The sequence below is a fragment of the Lichenostomus cassidix genome, chromosome 19 (assembly GCF_008360975.1).
Source record: "Lichenostomus cassidix isolate B80296 chromosome 19, HeHo_3.0, whole genome shotgun sequence".
NCBI classification, from domain to species: domain Eukaryota; kingdom Metazoa; phylum Chordata; class Aves; order Passeriformes; family Meliphagidae; genus Lichenostomus; species Lichenostomus cassidix.
In genome coordinates this window covers 2,555,782-2,582,211 of record NC_139499.1, presented here as the reverse complement: position 1 = coordinate 2,582,211, position 26,430 = coordinate 2,555,782, and the positions used below count along the sequence as shown (strand labels likewise).

General features: G+C 60.3%; 5 protein-coding genes and 1 long non-coding RNA gene across 9 annotated transcripts in view; 3 read left to right on the top strand and 3 right to left on the bottom strand.

Annotated features, from left to right (window-relative positions):
* Positions 1–5,424, bottom strand: part of MTMR4 (myotubularin related protein 4) — a 56,690-nt gene extending 51,266 nt beyond the window's left edge. The window contains exon 1 of the mRNA XM_085078685.1: positions 5,343–5,424. The gene's annotated coding sequence lies outside the window, so the exon portion shown is untranslated. The remainder of the gene's footprint in view (positions 1–5,342) is intronic.
* A 167-nt stretch (positions 5,425–5,591) lies between these two features.
* LOC146428942 (uncharacterized) lies at positions 5,592–9,209 on the top strand. Of its 2 annotated transcripts, none has more exons than XR_014855877.1 (2): positions 5,592–7,358; positions 8,453–9,209. It is a non-coding gene; the product is annotated as an uncharacterized LOC146428942 (long non-coding RNA). The 2 variants fall into 2 exon arrangements; XR_014855878.1 differs by having other exon boundaries at positions 8,450–9,209.
* A 393-nt stretch (positions 9,210–9,602) lies between these two features.
* On the bottom strand, positions 9,603–12,623 carry ABHD11 (abhydrolase domain containing 11). Of its 3 annotated transcripts, none has more exons than XM_085078869.1 (6): positions 12,514–12,623; positions 11,558–11,693; positions 11,286–11,459; positions 10,688–10,858; positions 10,402–10,583; positions 9,603–10,118 (listed from the first exon to the last, which is right to left on the bottom strand). In XM_085078869.1, the coding sequence occupies exons 1-6, from the start codon at positions 12,606–12,608 to the stop codon at positions 9,980–9,982; spliced, it is 897 nt and encodes a 298-aa protein (XP_084934995.1). In that variant the 5' UTR covers positions 12,609–12,623; the 3' UTR covers positions 9,603–9,979. The 3 variants fall into 3 exon arrangements, with proteins under 3 accessions (XP_084934995.1, XP_084934997.1, XP_084934996.1); XM_085078871.1 differs by having other exon boundaries at positions 11,286–11,463; positions 12,514–12,595; XM_085078870.1 differs by lacking the exon at positions 12,514–12,623 and having other exon boundaries at positions 11,558–12,361.
* A 752-nt stretch (positions 12,624–13,375) lies between these two features.
* On the bottom strand, positions 13,376–14,532 carry LOC146428940 (claudin-3-like). Its single transcript, XM_085078873.1, has one exon. The coding sequence runs from the start codon at positions 14,396–14,398 to the stop codon at positions 13,754–13,756; it is 645 nt and encodes a 214-aa protein (XP_084934999.1). The 5' UTR covers positions 14,399–14,532; the 3' UTR covers positions 13,376–13,753.
* Positions 14,533–17,398: 2,866 nt separating this feature from the next.
* On the top strand, positions 17,399–25,796 carry LOC146428938 (claudin-4-like). Its single transcript, XM_085078872.1, has 2 exons — positions 17,399–17,989; positions 24,868–25,796. The coding sequence occupies exon 2, from the start codon at positions 24,877–24,879 to the stop codon at positions 25,519–25,521; it is 645 nt and encodes a 214-aa protein (XP_084934998.1). The 5' UTR covers positions 17,399–17,989; positions 24,868–24,876; the 3' UTR covers positions 25,522–25,796.
* Positions 20,935–22,975, top strand: CLDN4 (claudin 4). Its single transcript, XM_085078874.1, has one exon. It carries the CDS (start codon positions 21,493–21,495, stop codon positions 22,120–22,122), a length of 630 nt encoding a protein of 209 aa, XP_084935000.1. The 5' UTR covers positions 20,935–21,492; the 3' UTR covers positions 22,123–22,975.
* Positions 25,797–26,430: the final 634 nt, after the last annotated feature.

Genomic DNA, 26,430 nt, shown 5'->3' with positions numbered 1-26,430 from the left:
ACTCTCCCAGGGTACCCTCGGTGAAACGTTCTCCAACCTGGGTGTAGGTGCCTCATAAACGAGATACTAAACAGAACAACGGCTGCTCTCCTTCCCACTAAAACAGTGAAACAGATCCCACCTGGCTCTGTCACACTGGTGGCCCTGAGTGCTACGTGCCAGTCATGCTCCTGCAATAAAGAGACTTCCGCCGAGTCCTTTGAAAGATTTGAAAAAAAAAATTTATTGTGAATCCAGGCAGCACAGTTGAAACAACAGAGACAACTGAATAGATTCATGCTGGATTGCCACAAGGCACTCATCCACTCAGGGGAAGCTGGCTACTTCAACAAGTTTCTAGAATAAAACAAAACAACAAAACCCTCTGAAGCTTCCAGAAGGAACAATGCAAACTGCAGCCCTCGCTCGCTTGGAGCAATCCTCGGTTTCAGCAGGGACCATCAGGGAAAGGCTGGCAGAGCCTAAGCAATTGAAATGACTGTAGAGGAGAAATGCTTTGAGGGTCCTTACCATAAAGCTGTCACTCACAGGCAGTGCCATGTCCAAGCACGTTCTGACTGAGAGAACAATTCCACGATTTCATTTTGCAGTGAAGAACTGGTCAGGCTGGAAAAGGAACAAGGATTCCACTTCCCAACCAGTGCTGCATAAAACGGCAGAAAGCTGAGCTCCAGAGAATACCCCACTGCAATTCTGGGCTTAAGTTCAGCTACAAGACTTTGCCCCCAGGCAGATAAGTTGTTAGCTGTGTCTACCTCTTTCTCTGCTGCCAGCACAGGCTCCTCCGAAGTGGGGAGGAGCTGACAGTGGTCAGCAACCTCAGCAGGAGTCACCAGATTTGGCTCTTGCTCCATCTCAGACCTGTACTTTGCTTTCAGAACACTCCCACCTATCTCACCTCTAGCAAACCCCATTCCCATAGCCTAGAAAAACCCCACTCCTCACTGCCATCCTTCCTGTGAATGCTGTGCCCATCTCTGTGGTGGGATCAGACCCACACCCTTGCAAGGCACAGGGCAGTGTTTCTGTCCCCCAGGAAAATAAATGTTGGCGAAAGCAAAACTCCCTCATGCCAGCCGACCTTCCTGGGTGTGCAGTGCCTGAGGTCAGCTGCATCACACATACTGCTGAGCAAACACTCCACCTAGAAGTTAAGCAACAGGATCCACAAGGGAAGGCAGATCAGGAATGCTCTCCATCAGAGACTGAAGGGAATAAAGTGCCTACAAATGCTCACAACATAAAAGGAAACCTCTGAGGCCAGAAACTTGATACCTGTTGAAACAGAATATACTGACACATAATTCTACTCTCTTGGGATAGGCCCTGGGCAGGCTGCTCCCTCTTGAAGAAGTTTGAGGGCATCTCTCAGCTGAGAGAGAGCAACACAGACAAAGCAGTAAGTAACAGCAAAGGCCTTACTGCTGTTAAGAGTGGGAGCTGTCAGTTTAGTTCTGCTGCTGGTCTGTTCAAAGTTACTTCAGTCTGGAAAAGCAGATGCTGCTCCCAGACCCACCACACACAGGTCACTGCACAATGATGCTGCAAAACAAATCCCATGAAAACCAGCCCCACTATTTGATTCCCACCCCACCGGGAAGGGGCTCCTCCAGCTTTGAGGCAAACACAGGTATGTGAGAGCAACCAGAGGCTCCACATCAAACCTCAGCAAGAGGAAGGCCAAGTGCAAATGAAGTTCTCTTGGGAGAGCTGTTGGGAAGCTGCGTCAGAAAGAGTCCTGATAGACCCTAAACCTCCACGTGTGTCAGACTCTCTCAGCAGCCCAGGACTGACCAAACTAGAGAGAAAGGAAGGAAAGTTGGAAGGAAATAGGTAAGGGTGAATGTGTGCAGCTCAAAGATGTCTCCAAGAGCTCAGGCTTTGAGACAAGAGTTCCCTACTACCAGCACAGGCTTCTTTGCAGGAAAACAGGCTCCTTGCAAACACGAATCAACCGCTGAACATGTTTCAGTTTGATTTCAGCTCCCATTCCCAGGGAAAAGAGCCAGTTTCCCTGTGCCACGCCGGCACATCCAGCAGCACAGTGCACTGCTGCTGCCAGAGCCTCCCAGTCAATCCCCACCTCTGAGGCACTGGCTGCAAAGCCAAAGCACCTTGCACCAGGGCAGTTTCCTTCCGTGCAGAAATCCATCATCTCCAAGGGAAAGCATCTCCCATCCATGGATTTGGCTCTGGGCCACAAGGTGTGGATGCACTTGTACTTGTTGCTGTGAACAGGACAGGAATCACACCACCCTGGAAAGTAGGCCTGAGCAGGCATTTGCTATTTATAAGCTAATCATCTGATCCCTCTGGAGGGAAATGCTATCCTTTGGGACTGTTGGGAGTGTGTGGAACTGCAGGAGTGCTGGGGAGGAACAGAAGAGAAGCGATTACATCGGCCAGGAGCACGGTCCAAGCAACCAGACAAAATTCCTCCCTGCTCCAGCACAGCACCAGCATCCTCCTGGAGAATAGGCTGAGGATTATGAGCAGGGATTAATCTGTTACACTAATTTGCTAAGAGCAAAGTAATTTTTTAAATAGCTCTCGTCTCCATTCATCATTATCTAAAAAGGGCCCTGATCTAGTTCTGCAAAGAACGACAAAGTCTCACAGTAAGAGCCCACTTGAAATCCAAAAACACATGGCTGGCTGGAGCTGCCTCAGAAGGGGGAAGAGAAAGGTATGAGCTTTCATAATTGCTTGATAGTTATTAATTCCTTGGGGGAGCGTGCCTGTCCTGGGAAGTTGAGTGTGATGGGCAAGTATGCAGCAGTGATTTTTTTTCTTCTGTTCACATTTCTCCCTGATAAAAATAACCTGGGTTAGATGACACTGCTGGATTTTCCTGTGAGACAATGCTCAGTCATTTCCAACACCACTGCACACACTCAGTGCAACCACACACCCCCGAAACAATCTCAGTTCCCTCTACCCTCCTTTTTCCTCATTTACCTAAGTATTGTGAAAACAACCCTCTCCCTCCACTGACAGCAGCCTCTGAAACAAACTGAAGATACAGAATAGGTATGGAAAAGCTCTGTCTCAAACAGCCCAGACTAAAACCACGTCTCTTGGAGGAGAAGGCCCAATTCCCAGAGCAACCCTCACCAACAGGGCAGACTAGAGCCAGCCAGGCCTGGCACCTGTCTCCAGGTGAGCTGAGCTCAGTGAGACACAGGCAGCAGGCCAAGGAAAAGCTGCTCACATCATCCTTGTGCTCCCCCAGCGCTGGGACAAGGGAGACTTTGAGAAGCCCCACAGAAACAAAAAACAAAAGCAGGCCAGTGCATATTTGGCAGATTGAGATCACAATAAAAGCTGGAACAGCAGCATTATCCAAAGCCTCCGTGGCAAGACCTGCCCCAAAAGCTTCCCTTGATTTGGGTTTTGGGTTTGTTTTATTTTCCCTTTTAACTTGTTACAACCAAATCTGACAGGTAAGTGTCACTGCTGTTGAGACTGGAAGGATCCTGCAACAAAACCCACAGCAATGACATCTCTGAGGAGATGTCCCAGTCCAAGGTCTCTCAGAAAAATTAACTGTCACAGCCAGATAAACAGATTCCTGAGATCACAGCAAAGGAAAGGGGAACCCAGATGTTCCTAGAAATTTCTAAGTGAAACTTTTGAATTTCTTTCCTAGTTTAATTAGATGTCCATCTTCCAGCAAACTCCCTTTAAGACATCACAGCTACTTCACAGACTCCCAAGCAGAGCAGACCCCAAAAGTCCTGGGGCTGTCAGCCCAGCTGCTTTTATTAAAAAAAAAAAATTAAAAAAAATATGGAGCCTCCATGTAAAAGTTGGCAGCCAATACAAAGTCATCACTGACTCAGAGAAGTTTGTTCTCATGCTTGCATCTCTATCACCTAAAGATACACATTTTGGTTTCCATGCACACATATCCTCACCAGCCAGACTGAATTCCCAGTGTCTAATCTCTGTCCTCCACAAGCACATGCAGACTGGCCAGAGCTTCTCTCAAGTTCTTGCTGGTGCAAGCAGATGGAGTTCTCTCAGCACCACATGGCAGCTTTTCCCACCTTTAATCCCACCTCATACAGCATCTCCGAACTCTGCCCTGATTTCCACCAGCTTTGAACCACACATAGGCATCAAACCTGGGTGCAGCAGCTTTTCCACCAGTGTGGGAGCTGGGTTAGCATTCCCTGTCCTCCTCCCTCTTGTCCACGGTGAAGTACCAAAAACCAACCTCCTGCCTGGCTTTCTCTGTTCAACATATTCATGAACCCAGGCAAAAACTGCTTCCCAAGACAGATCCCACTTCTCCCTCCCTCGTTTCTCTGTTGCCATTATGAACTCTTCCTGCAGTTTGCTTTCTCTGGTAAAACATGTGTGGTCTCCCCAAAGTCCAGTGCCAAACTAACCAGGCCACAGTGTCGGATTCTCATTTCTCATTTTCCACTCAGCACTCTGAGCTGCTCATGCAGTTCCTTAGCTTTTAGCTGTCAGCTTCCTTCAGGTCATTGCCAAAATCACCATCAGGATGCTTACAAGACAGTTACCATGATGTGCCCAATAATGTTCTAGGAACCCCCAATTTAACAGGGATTATTTTGAATTCATCTCACTTCAATTAATTCAGCAGAAAAAGCCATAGGCATCACATCCGATGCTTTAGAGAAGCTAATGTTTACAACACGAAGTTAGCTGAGGGGATTCTAGATAAATGTCAAACCTGCAACAACACCATTGCCACACCAAACTTCAGCCACCCGCAGTTCCAAACCAGCACAGAACCAGCTCCTACCCAGCACGGAGGGGAGGCACCTGCTCCAAACCCAGCCGTGTGTGACCTCCGGGAGGCACCGGGCAAACCCCACCGGGTGCGAAGATGAACCAGCTCCGAGCCGCTACGCCGGGTCACTGTGGCACAACAATCTCCCACCCACCAGGCGCTTCCAGGCGGGATCCGCACGGCCGCAGCGCTCGTGGGCGGGAGCGGGAGGCGAGCCGCGCCCGCAGCCTCAGCCCGGGAAAGGGCTCAGGCCCCGCGGCAGGGCCGGAGCGGGCAGGGCCGGCCCCGCCGGGAGCCCCGCGCCCCGCTCCTCGGTCTGACCGCGACCCCGCCTCCGCCCGCCGGCGATACCGCGGAGCCTCCGGTGCAGCCCGGCGCGGGCCCGGCCCGCCGCCGCCTCAGCGCTGCTGCCGCCGGGCGGTGCCGCCCCTCACGGACAGGCCCCGGGGAGGCCGCGCTCAGCGGGCGGCGGGGAGGAGGAGCGGGGCCGCGGCGGGCGGCGGCCCGAGGAGCGGCGCTGGGTGCCGGGGGCGGCGGTGGGAAGGGGGCGGAGGGTCCCGGGCAGCCCCGCTCTCACCTGTCCCGGCGGGTCCCGCCCGGCTCCGGCCGCGCCGCTCCCGCCTCTGCCGCGTGCAGCTCCCGCCCGGCCCCCCCCACCGGCCCGCGCGCCCCGGCCAATCAGCGCCCGGCACCGCCGGCGCCACCGACCAATCAGCGGAGAGAACGCGTCCCCGCCCAGCGCCACCGGCGGCCAGGCGACGCCCACCGCGCTCGCGCCAGCCCTATCCCGTGACATGAGAGTGGGCGGTGCCCAGCGCTTGACCACCAATGAGAAATCACAGCGCGTCCTGCCGCAGCCAATCGGCGGCCGCGCAGCGCTTTTCCTCAGGACAGGGCGGGCGGCGGGAATGGGGGGTGTGGTGGGTGTGGCGGTCCCGTCCCGTCACGTGACCGCCCGGTGCCCGGGATCCCCTCAGGCTCGCTGCGGCCCGGGGATATCGGAGCCTGAGGGCTGTCGGAGCCTGAGGGCTATCGGAGCCTGAGGCAGTCCAGTCCCCAGGCAGCGACCCGGAGACCAACCCGCGGGCATCGGCGGGGGGACCGGGCTGCCTCCGGTGCCCTGGCCAGCGCAGGATGGCGCGGGGTCGCTGCCTCAGGGCCAGAACCCTCAGCCTCCGGGAGCCACCGGAATGGTGAAGAGATCGTGAGGCCTCCCCGTTCTATCGCCCCGCTCAGCCTCGGGCAGCTGCTGCTTCTCTCTGCTTGGATGTGCCTCCCCCGGCGTTGGATGGCTTGTGCTCCTCGCCTCGTCCCTGCCTTTCCCGATCCCTGACGTTGCTTCTGCCCTGCAGAACAGCCCCGCTAGAGTAGTTAGGGGGCAATCCCAGGCTTTCTCGCAGCCCGGGTTTGACATTCCAGGGTCCTGCGGGCTGCGTCACAGAATAGTTGAAGTTGGAAGGCACCTCTGGAGATCACCCAGTCCCACGCCCTGCCAAGGCAGGGTCATCCAGAGCAGGTGACAGGAACGCGTCCAGGTGGGTTTGGAATGTGTCCGGGACTGGAGACTCCAGGCGCTCCCTGGGCTGCTGTTCCAGTGCTCCCACTGCCAGGATGAGGTGCTGCTGCCCGAGGCGGTGTCTCCCTGCAGCCCCTGGAAAGGATGAGCTGAGCCCAGCCGCAGGCAGGTCTGGAGGGTTTGGCGGTGTGGATGAAGGGATGTTGGTCCTCCGCAGAGGACAACCATCCCTTCATGGCGTCAGCTGTGAGTGGAGCTGTCCGTGCCTGGCTCTGAGAGGTGCAGGAGGGTGGGAGCTTCCTCCTTGTCCTGCGGATGTTGGATCTGTGCAAATGCATTGCCTCGGGCGATTTCTCTGGGAAAAATGTGTGGGAAAAGGGGGAGGTGGGTGATGGCAGGGAAGAGCACCTAAAGGGAGTGGTGGAGCAACTTAAGCTATGGCTTGGGGCAGATGGTGCCATCCTGAAGAGGAGCTGCTCCAGAATGTGCAGAAGGAGTTTGCAGGGCATGTGAACAACCCACTGATCTCTGAGGTGCTGAACAACCTGCTGACCCAAGGGGTTCTGAGCCTCAGTGAGGTGGAAGAGGTGCAGGATCAATGCAGGATGCACATGGATAAAGCTTGGCTCCTCATAAATATTGTGCTTCAGAAGGGCACCAAGGGCAGCCAGAACTTCATTGACAGCCTCAGGATGGTGGAGCAGCTGGGTCTGAGCTGGCTCTTGTGAGAGATGATGGGCCATGGTCTGCTCCTGGCCAGAGCCTCCAGTGGGATGCTGGAGCAGGGTCTAGCCCTGGGGAGTGTCCAAGGCTCAAAGGCAAGGGGCAGTTGGTTATCACTGCTCTGAGACCTCCTTGCCACCCTGTGATGACAGAGCTCTTGGGGGTGGCTGTGCCCCGTGGGGCTGAACAGGCACCCCCAACAGCCCCTCTTGCTACAGGCACTTCCCAGTGTAACTGAGGGGCTTTCTGCTTGCAGGTGCTCTTCTATGCCACTGGCCTTTCCTGACACTGAGGTCCCCCTTGGCCCCCATTGGCATCCAGGGCCAGCGCAGCATATCTGGCAGTGCTCCCTGAGTGAGTACTGTGACATCAGGGACAGAGAGGGAGCCCACGTGCTGTGTGCAGAGGAGATGAGAGGAGCACAGCCCAGCCACCCTGATGGAGCAGGCAGGGGCTGAGGGGAGCCAGGGGCCTGCCGACCAAGGAGCAGGGCAGGAGGTCACAGAACAATGAAATCAGTTATTTTGGAAAAGACCTTTGAGATCATTGAATTCACTGCAGGGCACCCCACTGCCAGGGTACACGGCTGTTCAGGACACCTGCAGATCCCTCTTAGCAGCACCAGGGCCAGAGCTTCGTGGCTGCCTTCCCTGGAGCCTCCCTGGAGGCGGGGCTTCCGTCCTCCCCACAGGCTCTGCCTGCACTCCTTCCCCTGCCAATTTTATCTACCCTGCCAACCACTGCGGTGGAAATTGGCTTCTCCTGCTGGGTCTCAGATGGCTCCAGGCCATGCCAGCCTGGCAGCTGGGAGAACAGGAAAGCAGAGGCTTGAAGAAAATATTCACACCACTTGTGTCTTCCCTGAGATTCCCTGTCCTTTTCCCATGCTGTTGGTCAGATGGGCCAAATAGAATGATCTTGGAGAAGGTGCCCCAGAGGGTGCCTGGCACCCAGCATTAATCACTGTTGCAGTGAGGAACACCAGTGAAGTCACACTTGACATCTTCTGTCTCCCTAGATACCACATCCTGCAGGTCATCAACAGACTCCCTTTCTACCCAACACCCGATAGAGCTGCAACAGCCACATGGCGTAAAGGTGGGGTTTGTGGCTAACTGCAGCTGTGCCAAGGGTCAGAAATCCTGCTAGGAGCAGAGCTCAGGCCAGGACAGGTCATTTCTTGGCACGCCCCTTGGGAGCAGGCTGTCAGAAAGGGGTCTGGTTTGGCCTGGGATGTCAGCTGGATCTCTGGAGGTTGTGATGGACATAGAGCCCAGCGTGCTGGTGCAGCCCATGGCATCCCTTGTGCCACCAGGCACATGCCTGGATGTGCCCCTGGGAGGTCTCCTGATTCCCTGCACCCTTCCCATGCAGGAAACTGCTCTAATTTCTCCTTGCTCTCTCTCTCCCCCCACGTCTGACAATGCTTCCCTATGCTCCCTCAGCAGATGCCATCACAAGAATGGACTACAATGTTCTGGAAGCTCTACCTCTTTCCAGGCCACTGATCTCCTGCCATGGTGAAACTCTTCACCTCACACCTTGTAGCAGCCTTTTGTCTGTGCCCCAAAGCTGGTACCTGGCCAGCAGGAAGGAGTGGGGAGAAATCCCCCACAGATCCTGGGCTCCAGAGCTCATGGCTCGGTTCAAAGGTCTTGTGTGCTCATAGCTGGGGCCAGACCCCACCCCCAGCTGGCTGGTGGCATCCAGGGAACTCATTTCAGTAGCCCATGAATTGGGAGCTTATTGGTCTGATGTTATTCACAGGTGGAAAAAAAGTAATATACAGAGGGCAAAGGTGTTTGAATTTGAGGGTTATATAGCACAAAGCTCAAGGCCAATGCAGCCCAGCTCCTGAGAGATGCACTTTATCAAGAAATGACAAGGGGAAGAGACAAGAACAGCTCTGCAGAAACACAACAAATCTCCAGAGCAGTCCCTGGTGCCCACTCTGCCATGCAAGTACAGCCAGACCTGGAATGAAACATCCTCAGTCTCCTGCCCTCCCTCCCTTTTGGGGCCTTGAAACAACCCCAAATTAAGCAAACTCATCCCACAGAGCTGGAGACACCTGGCTCTGGAGCAGCAAATGCAGAGCTTGTAAGTGTCTCTATTGTCCCCACACAGAGATGATCTGTCACCCCCATAGTTGTTTTGCCCTGTTGCCAGCTTTACCAGTTGTCCAATAAAGGGATTTTTGCAGCATACACCCTGCTCCTCTGCCTCCAGCCTGTGGTGGGTGGGTGTTATGCTGCCTCGGGAGGATGCAGAGCAGGTGGGAGGGGAGAAATTATGGGGAGCTCAGGAAGGAAAGAACACCTGCCTTTGGGACAGGCTGGGCAGACATGCTCCTTGCTCAGGAAGCAGATTCACTTACTCCCTGATGCTCACACTGCCCCAGGCATAGAGCAAGGATGCAATTCCCTCTGGGAGCCAAGAAAGATCCTCAAACCTGCATCTCATGTGCAGTGCTCCCACAGCTCATCACATTAGGGCCCAGTCCAGTTGTCACCTCCCACCAGTATCCCTGCTGGCAAGTGAGAGCCACTTCCTGTGCCCCACACACACCCTGCCCTCCATGGCCACATCCAACCCCTGTTCTGCCTTGGCATGGATTCAGCTTTATTGCACATTCTGCAGTCACAGCCAGATCCATGGACTGGTCTGGCAGCAGGAAAATGAGAGTGCTCTCCTGCCCCCTCCATGTGCCTGACACTCCCGTGCAGGCAGGGCAGTGTCCTGGGCCAGTGTCACCCCATGTCCCTGCGAGGTGGCAGGAAATCTCAGTAGTATGCAGGTGCCTCTCTGCTCTGGCTGCAGGAGAACCAGGATGGGAGAAGGCCTTGCAGGCAGGATCAGACTGCAGTGAGGACAGGCAGTCCCAGTTGAGCCCATCCTCAGAGCCCGAGCCCTGTGTTACTGCCCAGAGCTCCACAGGACGCACACAGTCCTTGCAGAAACCCTGGTTCCCAGTGCTACAGCTGTGGCAGGAAATTGAGGACAGCTGTGATGAATTCTTCAAATTTATCCTGATGGACTATGTGGCCTGCACCTTTAATGTACTGGATCTGTGCCCTGGGGAAGAGGCGTTCGATCTCTGGGTAGTCTCTGGAGCTGCAGGACAAGGGAACACGCCATGATCAGAGGTTCCTCCTGCTGTCTTCCCTCACCCTCCCCAAGCAGATAGTGACCCCAGGTATGACTCCTTCCCTGCTGGGAAAGCCCAGGGCTGTCCCCAGGTGTCCCCTTGCTCCAGTGTGTTGGTGTCACCAGCTGCTGGAGACACAGCCCTTACTCAGGACCTCCCACATCCTGGGGGCTTCCTCCCATCCTTGGCAGCTGCAAAGAGCACAAGAGGTCAAACCACAGACCTGGAATCACTTCTCTCCAGTCTCACCTGATATAGGGCGAGTCAGATCCACCCAAGAAGAGTGCAGGACCAGGATATGGCTTGTGGAAGACAGGGAAGTTCATGATGTCTGCCAGGTGCCGGGAAATAGCCTCCAGGTTCACCCGCCACACGTAGCGGCCCTCCATCTCCACCAGGTTGGTGAGGAGGAACTGTCTCAGTTGTGGGAGCTGCCACAGGAGGGGATCATGCACTCTTCAATAAGAGCAACAAAGCAGGATGTCCTGGCACCCTCCATTCTCCCCTCTACCCCATCTTCCACGGGATTTCCTACCTTGACCACGGGCTGCAGCTGGTTGTCAGCCAGCTGGCGTGCTGCCGAGCGGGACAGCCCTGCTGGGACGTTCACCTCCTTCATAGCCGAGATGTAAGCAGAGAATTCGGACACGGGGGCAGTTGTGCCGGGAGCAATGTCTACAGAGATGAGGCGCTCCACCAGGTCTGGCTGGAGACACAGGCAGGGCAGATCAGATGCCAGGATCTCCCATGGTCTCCCCAGTGGGAATGGGCACAGGGCTCTGCTCCCAGTCAGTTTCCCAGGAGGCTCTTAGCTCCCTCCTGCCTAAGCAGAGACCTCCACATGCCCTTCCCAGAGTCCTTGTGCTTGCCACAGACCTCCGAGCTTCCTTCAAGTTGGTGCTGGAGGGACAGGGCAGAGCATGGGCTGGTGGACACAGATTTGCTCCCACAGCCTGGCTTACAGCTCTGTGTGGGACAGCACCCACCCTGATACAGATGAGTCCCTGCAGAGCTGGGGACAAGGCTGGTGCTGGTGAACAGCCCCAGAAGGTGCCACCCCCTTCCTGCAGCCCCCCCTGGAATTCTCCAACCCTGTGACCCCACTGCCAATCCCACCCCCTGTGCCTGCTTACCCGCTGCAAGGCCAGCGTCATGGCCGTCTTGCCCCCCATGCTGTGTCCCACGAGGATGCACTTGGTGATGCCCAAGTGGCTCAGGAGGTGCTGCACATCCAGGCTCATCGCTTCATACGTCATCACGGGGCTGTGGGGGCTGCTGCCGTGGTTCCGGGCATCTACTGTCAGCACCTGCCTGGGCAGGGGCACTGTGTCACCCTACACACTGCCCACCATGACCCTGGTCCCCTCCCTGGGTGCTGTGCCTCTCCCCACCCCTTGGGTCTCACCTTGCCGCTACCACGGTGCGCCAATGTCTTGGCCACCGTCTGGAAGTTGGCGTGGCTGCCAAAGAGCCCGTGGAGCAGGACGAGGGGTGGCCGGTCCCTGTCACCCTCCACCTCCACATGGGCCAGAGGCACTGCACTGCAGGGAGAGAGAGGCATGGGGTATGGCCAGAGGTGCAGGGGGGAAGTGAGCCCTGCCCCTCTGCCCAACCCTGGTGAGGCACATCTGGAGTGTTATGTCCAGTCCTGGGCTTCTCAGGAAAAGGGAGATATGGAGCTCCTGAAGTGGGGCCAGTGGAGGCTCTGAAGATGATGAGGGGACTGGATCGTCTCCCTACCGAGGAAAGGCTGAGGGAGCTGGGGCTGTTCAGCCTCCAGAGGAGCCCAGCTGAGAGGGAACCTCAGCCCTGGCTGTCCCTGGCTGCAGGCAGCTCAGAGCAGGGCCAGGCTCTGCTCCCTGGGCCAGCAGTGACACCAGAGGGACAGGCAGGGACTGAGCCCAGGGAGTTCCCTGGACAGGAGGCAGAACTTCTTCCCGAAGCAGTGACCGAGCCCTGAACAGCGACCAGAGAGGGGGTGGAGTCTTCCTCCCTGGCGATATTCCAGAGCTCTCTGGACACGGTGCTGTGCCCTGTGCTCTGGGATGACCCTGCCTGAGCAGGGAGGTGACACCAGATGACCCCCTGTGGTCCCTTCCAGCCTGACCCATGCTGGGATTCCGTGAGAGCGCGGTCAGCGCCCGGCCAAGGGCACGGCAGGGAGGGGAGCGGGGGGCGTGGCCAGAGCCGGGGAAGGGCGTGGTCACACAGAGGGCGTGGTCACAAAAGGGCGTGGTCACGGCAGCCCACCGCGCGCACCACAGCACAGGGGGCGTGGCTTGCGGGGAGCATGGCCTCCCCCGTGTGACGGCCACGCCCCTGCCCGCGGCACCCTTCCCCGGACCCTTCCCGGACCCTTACGTGGCCACGGAGCGGGCGGCGGCGGCGGCGGGCGGCGGGAGGGGGCGCGGGCGGGGCGGCGGGGCGGGGGCGCGGGGCAGCCGGCGGAGCATCATGGCGGCGGCAGCGGCGGCGCGCGGGCCGTGACGCGCCTCGCGCGGTGGCCCCGCCCCCTCCCCGCCCCGCCGGCCACGGGCGCCCCCCCGCGGCAGGAGGGCGGTGCCGCACGGGGAAGGTCACGGCGCGGCCGGTTCCGCTGCTTTCGCCGCGGGCACCGAGCGGGCAGCGGGGAGGGGGGCCCGGGGAGACGAGAGCCGGGCGGGGCGGCTCTCTGCGGGCGGCGGGGGTTCCGCAGTGCCCTTCCGCCCGCTACCGCCCGCAGGCACAGCGGGACCGGGCGGCTCAGCCCCGCACTGGCCGCGCTTACCCCAGGACCGGCCCCGCGCTCCTGCGGCGGCTCCTGCCCCTTTGTCCCTGTCCGCTGGAGCGTGGCGGCGAGGGAGGGAGCGGCCGGGCAGGGCGGCCTCGCCCCAGTGCGGCTCCCGGTTGGGGGGAGATCCCCGCGGCCCCCCCGGCGGCTCCAGACTTTGGACTGGCGGGCAGGGAGTGTCCCTGCGGCATCCAGCGGCTCCTCCGCTGCTCCCCGCCCCGGCCGCTCCCGGAGAGCTGCCGCTGGAATGCAGGGGGACGAGGGGCTCCCCACCGCGAGCGAAGTACCCCCGGGGAGGGAGGGAGCGGGGCTGCGGCTGAGCCTTCTGTCCCCAGCCCGGTGCCACTCGGGTGCTGCCGTAGCAGGGTGTGTAGGGTGACTTGCGCGGCTGTACCCCACGGCCCCCCTCCCTGTGCCCGCCGGATCGTGCGCCACACCCCAAGGACACTCGGGTACCAAAACAGGACATGTTTATTGACAAATGTAACCGGTACAGACCACGCGTAACAGGGACAAACGGTGCCGGGCCAGCAGCGATGGGGGGACGCAGCAGGGGGGCACCGTCCCCATCCCGTCTTCATCGTGCCCCATCGGCGTGGCAGGACCTCGCCGGGCGCCGCTTCTCCCACCGACCCGAAACTGCCTCGTGTTCAATCGAAACTGTCTCTATTTACACAGCCCGGCCCTGACCCCGCGGCCGTCCCCGTCCCCTCCTTCGCGCCCCCCCCGCCCCGGCGCTGCCGTCCCCGGGCCGCACGGAGGGCGATGAGGGTCCCGGGGTAGGTGGGTGGGGTGGGGGATGTCGGGGGGTGCCGGGGGACCCTGGGGGGCTCAGACATAGTTCCTCTTGTCGTAGCTGGTGACGGCAGAGCGGGGGGCGGAGTAGGCCACCTTGCCCGTGGGGTACCTGTCGTCTTTGGGGGGGCAGGAGCAGCAGAGCAGGGCTCCCCCGAGCAGCAGGAGCGCCGAGGCCGCCCAGCCCACGTAGAGTGAGGTGCCCAGCTCCCGCTTCTGCGCCTCGATCACCAGCGGGTTGTAGAAATCCCGGATGATGGTGTTGGCCGACCAGCAGACAGGGATGAGGGTCAAAACACCAGAGAGGAGGAAGATGACGCCGGCGACGATGGTGATCTTGGCTTTGGTGCTCTCGTCCTCCACGCAGTTGGTGCACTTGCCGCCGGCGATGGCCACCATTAAGCCCATGACGGCCAAGACGATGGCGACCACCAGCAGGGCGCGGGCGGCTTGCAGGTCCTGCGGCAGCGCCAACATGGAGTCGTAGACCTTGCACTGCATCTGCCCCGTGCTCTGCACCACGCAGTTCATCCACAGCCCTTCCCAGATGATCTGGGCCGTCACGATGTTGTTGCCGATGAAGGCCGACACCTTCCACATGGGCAGAGCGCAGCAGATGATGCTGCACAGCCAACCCAGCACGGACAAGGCCACGCCGCCGATCTCCAGCCCCATCGACATGGTGGACGGTTCAGTGACGCGCTGCAGGCGATGGAGGAGAAGAACCCACGGACCGAGACCGTGGCCGTCACCTGCCGCCGCTCAGAGCCGGGGGATCGGCTTACACCTGTGCGCAGTGCTATTTATACAGCCTGGCCCTGGGGTGGGGTTTCAGTGCTGGCTGCTGGACGCTCCTCTCTGCTCCTCCGTCACCGTCACCTGCGTCCCACACCCTCCCCTTTGTTTGCAGAGATGGCGACGGGTAACCAGAGAAGGGCGGGAGGAGGAGAAAAGCCACCTGCCACAGCCACCCCTGGTTTCGGGCCGATGGGTATCAGGAAGCACAACCACCGTGCTCGTTCCCACCGAACCCCTTCTGTGGACCTGGTAACCCCGAGGGTTCACCTTTCCCCCACGGAGGTGCTGGCAGGTCAGGGTTTGGTTGATTTCTGGAGTGTGTTATCAGTGCTCACGTTTAACTGGGGTTCGGTGAGCGTTAGGCACCTTTGCATCACCGTGCAAAGTGCAATCCCTTCACTGTGGTTGAGGCTGAGCCATGAGGTTTGTGTCACCATTGCAGGAACCCCTCCAGCCCGGCCCCGTCCTGTTCCCACCCTGCCGGGCAGGGAGCACTGTCAGAGATCCTCTGAGTGACTGATAAATATCTTTACTCATCCTGCACAAGTCTCGTGGCCTTGAAGGAAGCAGATAATGCACGTAACCACCCCGGCAGCGTCACCCCGACAACCTGAGCTGGCAGACAGCAAAGGGAAAAATATCTGAAAGCATGAGCAATCCCTTCAGACCTGGCAGCCACAGCCCCATGGCTGTGGGGTGCTTGTGTCCTCCCCCAGCCTTGCATGCAAGGGGTAGTGCCAGTGCTTCCAGCCCCCCTCCCCCAGGAATGTGGTTGCTGGACACGGGCTTGCTCCTACCTGTTCCCTGCCTCCTCCAAAAATCTCCTCTACAACTTATTAACTACTCAAGAGCGCGGTGGGATGCTGGCAGCTGGCGCCGTGCAGCTGGGATGGGGGGGAGCCCTGCGACTGCCTGGCTGTACCCCACAGTACCCTGACACCCCACAGCCAGAGGGGTTGGAGTTGGGTGCCTCCACAGTATCCTGACAGCCAGCAGCCAGAGGGGTTGGATTTGGGTGCTCCACAATATCCCAGCTCCCCATAGCTGGGGGAGTTGTGTTTGGGTGCCCCACAGTGCCCTGATACCCGGTATCTGGTGGGCAACTTCTATTGCCCTGCAGCACTCTGAACCCCCATAGCCAGTGGGGTCACCCGCCAGCACCCTAATACCCCATATATGGCCGGGTCAGCTGTTGTCACCCTATGTCACCCCATGTCACCCCAGCACCACATATTCACCCAGCTTGACCTCCAGCACCCTGCAGCTCCCCCATGTCTGACCTCCACCACACTGTGACACCCTGATACCCCAATATCCAGCCTCTGCCAACCCACAGCATCCCCAAAATGCCCTGGACCTGGCTGGGTGAGCTTCTACCACCCCACTGTACCATAATCACCCCCCGAGGGCACCTGAAATCCCCACAGCCAGCTGGGGGGTACACAGGGGTGACCTCATATGTGCTTCTGGGGGGAGCCCCTGCAAGCAGCACCCCGGGATTCTGTGCCCTTGTTGCTGGGGGTGTTGGGGGTCCTGGCCCTCGGGGGCACTTTGGGGTGGCTGTCCGCAGTCCAGTGCCATCACAGGTGACAGGGGCATAGGGCCAGGCCTGCTGGGCTGCCAGCGGCCATCGGACAGGGGGACCAGGCTGGCAGGGGGACCAGGTGTGCAGCAGGGGAGTGCCCATGGCCCCGGGGTGCGGGTGTGCACAGGTGCACAGGTGCATACACACAAAAACACACAAAAACACACACACAAATGCACAAGCACACACACAAATGCACAAAACCATGCAAAACCACATACACACACAATCACACACACAATCACACACACAATCACACACACACAATCACACACACAATCACACACACACAATCACACACACAAAACCACACACAAACACACACACACACACACACACACACACAGACAAAACCACACCCCTTCTGCTGGCGGCGACACCCCAGCACGCAGCCGCGCACACGGACACACAGAGATGGACACACAGACACACGGGCAGACACACAGACAGACGGACACACGGACACAGAGACAGAGACATGGATAGGCACACGGACAGACAGATTCACAGACACGCCGACAGACTCATGGACACATAGACAGACAGACAGACAGACACACACACACACACACTCACACAAAGACTAACAGAGGCAGAGGCGAACAGGCACGCTCAGGTGGTACAGGTGCACACACCCCTCACAGTGTGTGGGGGGGCTGTGGGCAGGGGTTCCCCTGGCAGGGCTCTGGGGCAGGGGGGTACCCCAGGCAGGGCTGTGGAGTGTGGGGATACCCCAAGCAGGGCTTTGAGGCAGGGTTACACCCCAGAGAGGGCTCTGGGGAAGGGGAGATGGCATCTCAGACAGGCTGGCCCAGGGGGAGGGGCAGGGTTATACCCCAGGTCTGTGGGACAGTGGGAATACTCCATGCCAGGGCATGGGGCAGGGGAGATAACTCAGGTAGCAGCAGGGAGTAGGAGGGAGGAATACCTCTGGGTAGGGATGTGGGACAGGAGGATACCCCAAGTAGGGCTGTGAGACAGAAGAGTGGGATACTTCAGGGATGTGTATGGGGTAGGAGCTACTGGGGCAGAGCCGGGGTGGGACTGGGCAGTGAAACACCGCAGCCCCCGACCCTACAATCAGAGCCCCACACGCCGCGTCCCCACTTTGTCATCCCAAATTGCCCAAAGTACAGGCTGTGTCCAGTGTCGTGCCGGCCTGGGGCAGCTGCCACTGCCTGACTCACGACGGAGGAAGGGGCAAATCACCGGGGTTTCGGGGTGCCGGCCACCCCCGGCAGGACACATTCTTGTGGTGAGTAAACCAGCTCACCGGTGTTTACTGAGGAGCTGAGCAGGGCCAGCGTCCCTGGGGGGTTCCTGGCAGCACCCCCATCCCTGCTGCATCTCCCTGCCTGGTGCAGCCCCTCTGCCCTCCCGCACAGCTGGGGAGGGATGGCGAGTATCCAAGTCCCTCGGGATGGGGACAAAGCGTGGTGGCCTCAAGAACTCGGTGACGGCACGGGGACAGGTTTGCTCCGCCGTGATGCAGAGACCCCAAACAAATGTCAGATCCAAAGGTCACGGGAGCATCACCGCTTTGGTGGCCTCAAAAGCAAGGACACCTGCCCTGACAGCAGGGACACCCACTGCAGCATCCCCTATTGATGCACCCAGCACCCTGCAGCAGCCCGGGGGTGAGCAGGAGGTGACGGCAGAAACCGCCGCGGGCACCGCGGGGCCGCGTCCCACTCACGTGCGCGGCGGGCGTGGGGTGTTCCCCGCCGCTGCGGTCGGGAGTGCCGGCGCGTTCCCCCCCGGGGGAGCGGGGCAGGGGCGGTAAATGCCGCCTCGGCTGCTTATATTTCAGGCGCGGGGCTGCTGGCTCTGCCCCGGCCAGGGCACACAGGCAGCCCATTGTTGGAGCCCCTTCGGCGCGGCGGGAGCAGGTGAGGCGGCTCCGAGCATCAATGGCAGCTCTGTCTGCCGCCGGGGCGGGGAGGGAGCTGCGGCACACGGGGTTGGGGGGCGGCGGGGGACACGGACCAGAGGGATGTGGCAGGGGGCTTGTGGCTCGCTGGGGGATGCTGGACCGCGCCTGGGGCATCCCCACCCTGACAGCTCCGATCGGCTTCCCCAGGGCTTTGCTGTAGCATCCTCCTTCCTCTGAGCATCGCCCCTGGGGAGACCCTCATTGCACCGCCCGTGACCCTCTTCCTCACCCATCATCTCGCCCATCCCTTCGCCAACCACTCTGGCAGCACTTGGGGGGGTTTTCCCTGTTGGGAACCACTTGTTGCTCAGAAATTGGACAGAGCTTTGACTTTCAGAGCGACTTCTGGCCGAAGGTCTGATCTCTCCAGGCAGGGACCCCGCAGGTCTCCACGCACAGCTCCCCTCCCGCCGAGCCGATAAGACTTTGCTTTCCCATAGCGAGAAACAACCTGACTGTGCATATTTGAGTCGGTCAGAGGGGTTTGTGTTGTGCAAGGATGTTTTTTGGGAACATTCAGTCTCTGGGCTGCCGGTAACTAATCCTCGGCCTTTGGCGGGGAGAAGGCTGTCCTGCTCCACACGGGCTGAACGGGAGGGCTGGTGGCCGTGTTTCCCTCGGCAGATGTGAAGCCGGAGATCCCGGTGGATCATCATTTGCTGGCAAGTCTCACCTGCGTTTTTGGGACCTTAAGGTAGCCGGGGTGGTGGGTCCATGTGCAGCCCCTGGGGGATGAGGGGCTCTCAGCTCAGTGCCACGGGGTGTGTGAGGTGGGACTGTCACTCGTGTCCCAGGTGGACATGTGGTCAAGCCCTTTTTGGCAGGAGGTTTGTGCCCCAAGCCCTCTCTCTGTGGGGTGTCCTCTGCCCCGAGCAAGGTGAGGGTGACACAGCCTCTGCTGGGCACCCAGCTGAGCCTGGCATTGTGGTGGTACTGGGTTTAATGTCACCTCCCTGCCTGGGAATGGCCTCACTGCCCAGCCGAGGGGCTGCACTGTGTCCCCATGCTGGTGAAGCCAGGATAAGTGTCAGAGGGTGTTTCCTGATAGATGTACCAAGACGGGAGGTCTGCCTTCACCAGCCCTTTTAGTGCAGTGGAATAGGGATGAGAACCCAGGCTCCCCCTTGTCCTTCAAATCCCACTGGATTTGGGGCAGGGCATCCACACCACACCTGTCTGGGTGCTGGGGCAGGTGCTGGGCGGTGAAGGCTCAGGGTGGGTTGAGTGGGTTGAGCAAGCTGTTTTGGGGTGGAGGGGTTCCCTGCTGAGCAGGTGAGCTGTGATCCCACCGGGACATGTGCCTGTGCCATGGCTCCTTGCAGGTGGCACTGCGACAAAGCTGGGACTGGGTCCTGCAGGATGCTCTGGGAATGAGCACTGGGACAGGGCTGTGGGGCTGAGGTCCATGTGGTGCCAGTGTCCATGGAGTTTTTATCCTGATGACCACTGAGCTGAGGCGCTCGGTGGTCCTACCTGTGCTGCACTGCCATCCTCAGGCTCCACGGGCACTGGGGTTGGCTGTTGCTCCTCTGCTCCATGCAAAGCCAGTGTCCCTCAGTCCTGCTGGCTGGCAGTGCTGGGGACATGGCGCTGGCGGTGCTGTCCGGGCAGGAGTGTCACTGTGGAATGTGGGGAAGGGCACAGGGGCTGCCCCTGGATGGCAGCTGCCAGTTGGAATATATGTCACGTTCCAGCATTAATTACAGTAATTGGCTGTCGGAGGCTGTGCCGGCGCCTACCCTGCCTCCGAGGGGGAGTGTGAGCAGCTCAGGCTTTGATGTTCTGCACGCGGGGGAGTCCCTGTCCCCACCTTGCCATTTGTCCCCAGCCCAGAGACGTGTCCCCACGTGCCTGCGGGGACACGGCCCATGCGAACCACACACACATGTGGGCGTGTGCCTCCCCAACCCCAAATAATGCGGTGGTTACAGCAGCTGGCTGGGAGGTGAAAGCCTCAGGCAGAGTCTGGCCCCCGCGGGGATGCTCTGGAGCCTCGTAGATTAAAGGGAACCCTTGACCACAAGGCTCTGGCCGCAGGGTGGACACCCTGGTATGTGAGCAATGCGGGCGTTCCAGCAGGACAGAGGGACAGAGCCTGGGCGGCTCCTCTGGCACGAGGAAGGCAGGCAGGACTCCGACCATCCCCTTAGGTTGGGGTCTGCCCTGAGCCATGGGTGTCCCCAGGAACCCTCCTGTCACTGCAGTGCAGGGGCCACCAGGCTTGTCCCACCACACTGGAACACAATGCCCAGGGACATCCTGGCATGAGCAGTGGCATCTCCAGAGTCTATCACAGCAAGCAATGAACACAAATGGTTGGATTGTGATGGAAGCTGCAGTGCTCAGGAAAACTAAGATTACCTCGGTGCCTCTTATCTTTTCCAGAGGCCCAGGATTAAGCTGGGGTGATGAAACAGTGCAATGTCCGTCTGTCTGTCCTTGCCATCTGTCTGGCATTATGCTGTGCCTGTGCAGGTGCTGCAGGGGCTTGGAGGGAGAAGGGAGGGGACGTGTGTGGAAGTAATGGATAAAAGGAGGACAGGTCAGCCTCAGTATGGCATTGGTTGGTATTGGCATTGGCACTGGGATCAGTGGGCACAGCACTGGGACACCTCAAGGTCCCGTCTGCCCCTCACAGCCCTAAGCCACCCAACCCCACCGCAAAGGCAGTGGGACATGGGCAGAGCTGGGGCTGAGGGTGGCTGTGTGAACCCTGGCTGGAGCACAGGCAGGCTGGGTTTGGGGTCTGCCCCCTCTGTTGCCCCAGGCAGTGCCGTCTCTCCTTCCTGGGCAGCCGGCACCTGCTCCAACCGGTTTGTGGGTCTGGGTGGTGACACCTCCTGCCCGAGGCTTAATGGAGGGCTGGGAAGTACTGGTACGGACGCCAAGGAGCAAACAAGAGCCTCTTGTGTCCTGCTGGGCATGGAGCCCAGCAGTTGGAGGGGACAGTGTGCTGCTCCCCCGACACAGGGCTGTAGGGGGCCAGAGGCTGAGCTGGTGTTGGAGCAATCGCCATGAGCTGTGGGGAAACTGAGGCACGAAAGCATGAAGCGACCCCATCCGAGTGATGGAGCAAAGAGTGCTGGCAGTGATGGCAGAGATATCCAAGTGCCCGGACACTGGCTCTTGCCCTGTATCCTCCCAGGCCGAGCTCCATCTCTGCCCTGGGCATGTCCTGCCTGCCCGCAGCGATGGGATGCACTCCTGCCCCTGGGTGGCCTGATCCCGATCCCCTGCGTCCTCCTCCGTGGGAGCAACTGGGATATTAAGTGTCATGGCTACAGGGAGAAACACAAGTGGAAGAATCCCGGGAAACTGGTTCTACCCCTCCGTCTGGTGCCGGCGGCAGGCCGGCGGCTGCGGCGGTGCTCCTCCCTCGGCAAAGGCATATAATGCCTGCCATGGTCCCGCAGCCGGCACTGCGCGGCGGGAGACGGGCCGGGGAGCAGGCAGCGAGCGATGGCCTCCATGGGGATGCAGGTGCTGGGCATCGCCCTCTCTGTCATCGGCTGGTTGGCCTCCATCCTCTGCTGCGCTCTGCCCATGTGGCGGGAGACGGCTTTCGTCGGGAACAACATCGTGGTGGCCCAGATCATCTGGGAAGGGCTGTGGATGAGCTGCGTGGTGCAGAGCACGGGGCAGATGCAGTGCAGGGTCTACGACTCGCTGCTGGCCCTGCCGCAGGACCTGCAAGCCGCCCGCGCCATGGTGGTGGTGGCCATCATCCTGGCCATCCTGGGCACCCTGCTGGCCGTCGCCGGCGGCAAGTGCACCAACTGCGTGGAGGACGACACCGCCAAAGCCAAAGTCATGATCCTCTCCGGCATCATCTTCATCGTCGCCGGTATCCTCATCCTCATCCCCATCTCTTGGTCAGCCAACAGCATCATCCAGGACTTTTACAACCCGCTGGTCTCTGACTCGCAGAAGCGGGACCTGGGCTCGTCCCTCTACGTGGGCTGGGCGGCCTCGGCGCTCCTGCTGCTCGGTGGGGGAATCCTGTGCTGCACCTGCCCCCCCCGGGGAGAGAAGCCCTACTCCGCCAAGTTCACTGCCGCTCGCTCTCTGCCAACCAGCAACTACGTGTAGGAGCCGCCGCGCCTGCCTGCCTGGACAGCCCGGCCGCTCCGGGGAGAGGGGACCTCCCGGGACACTCAACCCCCCCGGCCGGGCCGGGACTGGCCGGGCGCCGGGGCGGTGCGAGGGAGGGCAGACAGAGCCGCCTTTGTTCGACCGGGATTGAAGCCGGTTCTTTAATCTCTGTTGAGACAGGGAACAAGGAGATCCTGTCTCGGCTGCCCGCGGTGGGGGTCCTGCTCCCCCGGGAGCATCCAGCTGAGGCATCTTCTCCGAGACACCACCCGATGCCCTCCTCGAGCGTTGCCTGGCTCCCGGTATCGGGGTGTGCCGTGTGGTGACACAGCTCCCGGGAGCTCGTCCCACGGGTGGCACAGGGCTCTCACCGGGTGAAGCTCCCCGGGACGTGTCTGTCCCTCGGGGTGGGTGGCGGTGTCGGTGCTGGTAGGGACAGCGAACCTGTCCCACGTGCTCACGGGGACGTGGTGGCTCTGGAGACCCCGGCAGGGTCGTGAGGGGTGACAGGGGCTCTCACCTGCCTGTTCCCAAAATTTTGACTTTGACCTACTTTCGGGGCTCGGAGCGGCCGTACAGAGTGCGATTTCTCGCGGCAGCTCCCCAGGGCGGGGGCATCATTATCCTGGGAGTGGGAAGGCAGCGGCCGGGCTGGGAGAACCGGTCGGGGAGGAGGGACCGGAGCGGGGCTGTGCCCCCGCATGGTGGGGGGCGACTCCCGGACCCGACCCCATCCATCGCCCCACAGTCGGGTGCCCGGGGGCGGGAGTAAGGGGCTCACGGTACCCCTGACTGTGCTGCCGTCCGTCCCCACGTTCAGCCTTCCCGCATTAAAAGGCAGCTGCTCAGACCCCGCTGTGCCTCGTGTTCTTTACCCACTCCAACACCCGCCTCAGCGGTGGGACAGCCCGGTGCTCCTGTGCCCCCGAGATCCCCCAAATCTGCTCTTCGGAGCCTCCCGCCATCCCCGCCGCCAGCTCCAGCGCTGGCATCACTCGCCTCTCCCTCCCGGGCCACCTCGGGGGTCACAGCGCTGCTTCCACGGCACAAAACCTTGGCGGCACCGGGCTGTCCCCTCCTGACCCGCCGCGATCTTCCCACCCGAGCAGGACGGGGGTGGCCGGCGCCGGTCGGGGCGGGTAGGGGTGCGCTGGCCCCGGGGCCACCCCACAACCTCGGGTGGGAGCTGCCCGGGGCCGGCGTGGGCAGCACCGGGTGTTTTGCCTATCTCGCTTCCGGCACGGCAAGTGCTCCGCTGGCTTGGGAACATCCTTGCTTCCCACCTCGGGGTGTGTGGGGACTCCGCCCAGCTCTGGGTGTCTCATCTGAATCTGGGAGCATGAGGGCTCCCAGCTCCCCAGTCCCTTCACTGCGCACGGGAATAGTGGAAAATATCCTTGTAACCCTGTGGCCAGGTGGGGATATGAGCACAACGCTCTGCCGAGCATCTCTGAAGGGATCCATGGGGCCACCACTTGTCACCCTGCAAACAGTCATACACCCTGTTTTGGGTGTCTCTTGTGGCCCAGGTGCTCTGGCTGGGGAGGGCTGTCTGGAATGCCTTCCATCATCCCTGCCCTCGCCTGCCTGGAGCGCAGGGAGAGGGACTGGGATTTTGGCCCAAAGGGTCTTTCACGACATAGGGAATGCAAAGTCCCAGTGCTGGGTGTCCATCAGGCTGCTGAGGGATGAAAGGTGCTGGGGAAGGACAGGGGATACAACAGGAGAGGAACAGTCTGGAGAAACCGAAACCGGGACAGGAGAAATGATGGTGAAACCTCCGGCAAGAGCCGCAGGGTGTGCCGAGTGCAATCGATACCCGCTGAGCTCGGGGCCATAAAACCTCGGCTGGTCCCAGCCGCCACGTGCGGCACGGGCACCCACGGGTGAACTCTGCTCTGCCAGGGGCTGAGCTGAGTTTGGCCTGAGCTGGGGCCGCAGCGGCCATGTGTGACCGTGGTGGAGCTGTTGGAGTATCCAGCATGTCCCTTTGCTAGCCACCTCTCTTCCAGGGAGGATCCCGAAGCCCCGTGCCAGGGTTTGCCGTCGGTTGGAGCAGAGCTGAGCTCTGACCCATTTCCAGCACCCCAGAGAGGAGATCCTGGGTCCAAAGGGCGCTGTAGCACAGCTGCGAGGGCAATCCAAACCGGGAGCAGGCAGTGCTGAGGGCTGGGGGGGGTTTCCTTCCCTGCCTGTGCTCTCAGCAGGGAGGCTGAGCATCAGCGGTGGAGTGGAACATGGGGTGGGCACTGGGGAGTGACAACCAGGGCAGGACATGGGGTGAGTGTGGGGCGGGGGTCTGCACTCTGGAGCACTGGGGGATGGGTGCAGCAAGCCCCCCATCCTGCTCCATAAAAGCCATCCCTTCCCTGACACCTGCCATTGGCTGGGAAAGGGTGGTGGCAGAGGCTGCCCTGTGCTGAGGGGACAGTATAGAGGCCAGTGTGACACACGGGGGCTCCTGCACCTTGGCCTGCTTGGGGCCTGGGTCCTCAGTGTCCTCATCCTGTCCTGCAGCACTGCCCTTGCCACTCATGCCCCCATGTCCCTTATGTCCCCATGTCACTCATGTCCCCATGTTGTCCTGCAGTGCTGCCCCATGTCACTTGTGTCCCCATGTCACTCATGTCTCCGTGCTGTCCTTCCCTTCCCACCCCAGTGGGGAGCAGGACACACCAGATGAAGCCTGTGCTGTCTCTGGCTGGGGGCTGTCCCTGTGACACCTGTGCCCTGTCCCCGCAGGTGCTGTCGATGGCGACGATGAACATGCAGCTGGGAGGGCTGATGATGGCGGCGCTGGGCTGGCTGGGCTCCATCCTCACCTGTGCCCTGCCCATGTGGAAGGTGACAGCCTTCATCGGCTCCAACATCGTGGTGGCTCAGGTGTTCTGGGAAGGGCTGTGGATGAACTGCGTCTACGAGAGCACGGGGCAGATGCAGTGCAAGGCCTACGACTCCCTGCTGGAGCTCACCTCCGACCTGCAAGCTGCCCGTGCCCTGGTGGTCACCTCCATCTTCGTGGCCTTCTTTGCCTTCCTCATCTCCCTCTCGGGAGCTGACTGCACCCGCTGCGTGGACGACAACGGCACCAAGAGCAGGATCTCTGCAGTGGCAGGTGTCATCTTCATCATGGCCAGCATCATGCTGCTTATCCCTGTCTCCTGGTCTGCCAACAGCATCGTCAGCAACTTCTACAACCCCATGGTGCCCGAGGCCCTCAAGAGGGAGCTGGGGGCTGCCCTCTACATCGGCTGGGCCTCCAGTGCCCTGCAGCTCTTCGGTGGGGGCATCCTGTGCTGCTCGGGGTCCCAGTCCCAGCAGGACCCCTACCCCAAGAAGTACAGGGGGGTGAAAAGCTGTGGCCCAATGGGTTATGCCATGAAGGACTACGTGTGAGCCGGGTGCCAGCCCAAGGCAGAGCACCACTGTCCCTGTCCTGCCTCCCCATGCCACCCTTGCCCGTGCACTGCCTCCTCCTGCCCACCCCATGCTGGCTGATCCCCAGCACCGTCCCCACCTGCCCTTCCCCAGGCAGAGCACCACTGTCCCTGTCCTGCCTCCCTGTGCCACCCCTGCCTCCTCCTGCCCACCCCAAGCTGGCTGACCCCCAGCAGGGTCCCCATGTGTGCCCTTCCCCAGGGCAGGGACTATAAACATCCTGGTGCCACCAAGGCTGCCTGGGCTCATTTTGAACAGCGCGGTGCGGGGAGGATGGTGATGTGTCCTGGGGTGCTGTGCCCTGCCAGCTGCTGTGTGCCAGCTCCTGCAACATCCCCATGTTCCCAGGGGGATCAGCAGTGGCCAGCTAGGGTGCTCCTGGTGTTCCCTGCAGCAGGAAACTGAGGCAGGGAGAGGATGCTGAGAGTTGAGAGGCACAGGCGGACACCAGGTCCTCTGAGCCTCTACAAACTGGAGGGGATGCCAGAGAAAGGGTGAATCCCACCCTCCCAGGCTCCTGGCCACCCATCCTGGAGGGTCCACATTCCCACTGCTCTGGGAACAACACACAACAGGCAGACAGCAGGGACAGGGGTTTATTGAACAGGCAAGTGCAGGGCTGGGGACAGCTGTGACCCCCAGCTGCCCAGGGGACAGTGCTGGAGACAAACGGGGGGAGGGGGCAATAGGACAGCTACTGATGGCACAGCGACCCCAAAACATGGGGGACAAAGCCAAAGGGTGGCAACAGCCATAGGGAGGTGAGTGTGGGAGATGTGGGATGTCCTGGGTGAGAGACAGGGACAGACAGCCATTGCCTCTCACCAGGGAAGAGCTCCTGAGGGGAAGGATGCAACCTGTTCCCCA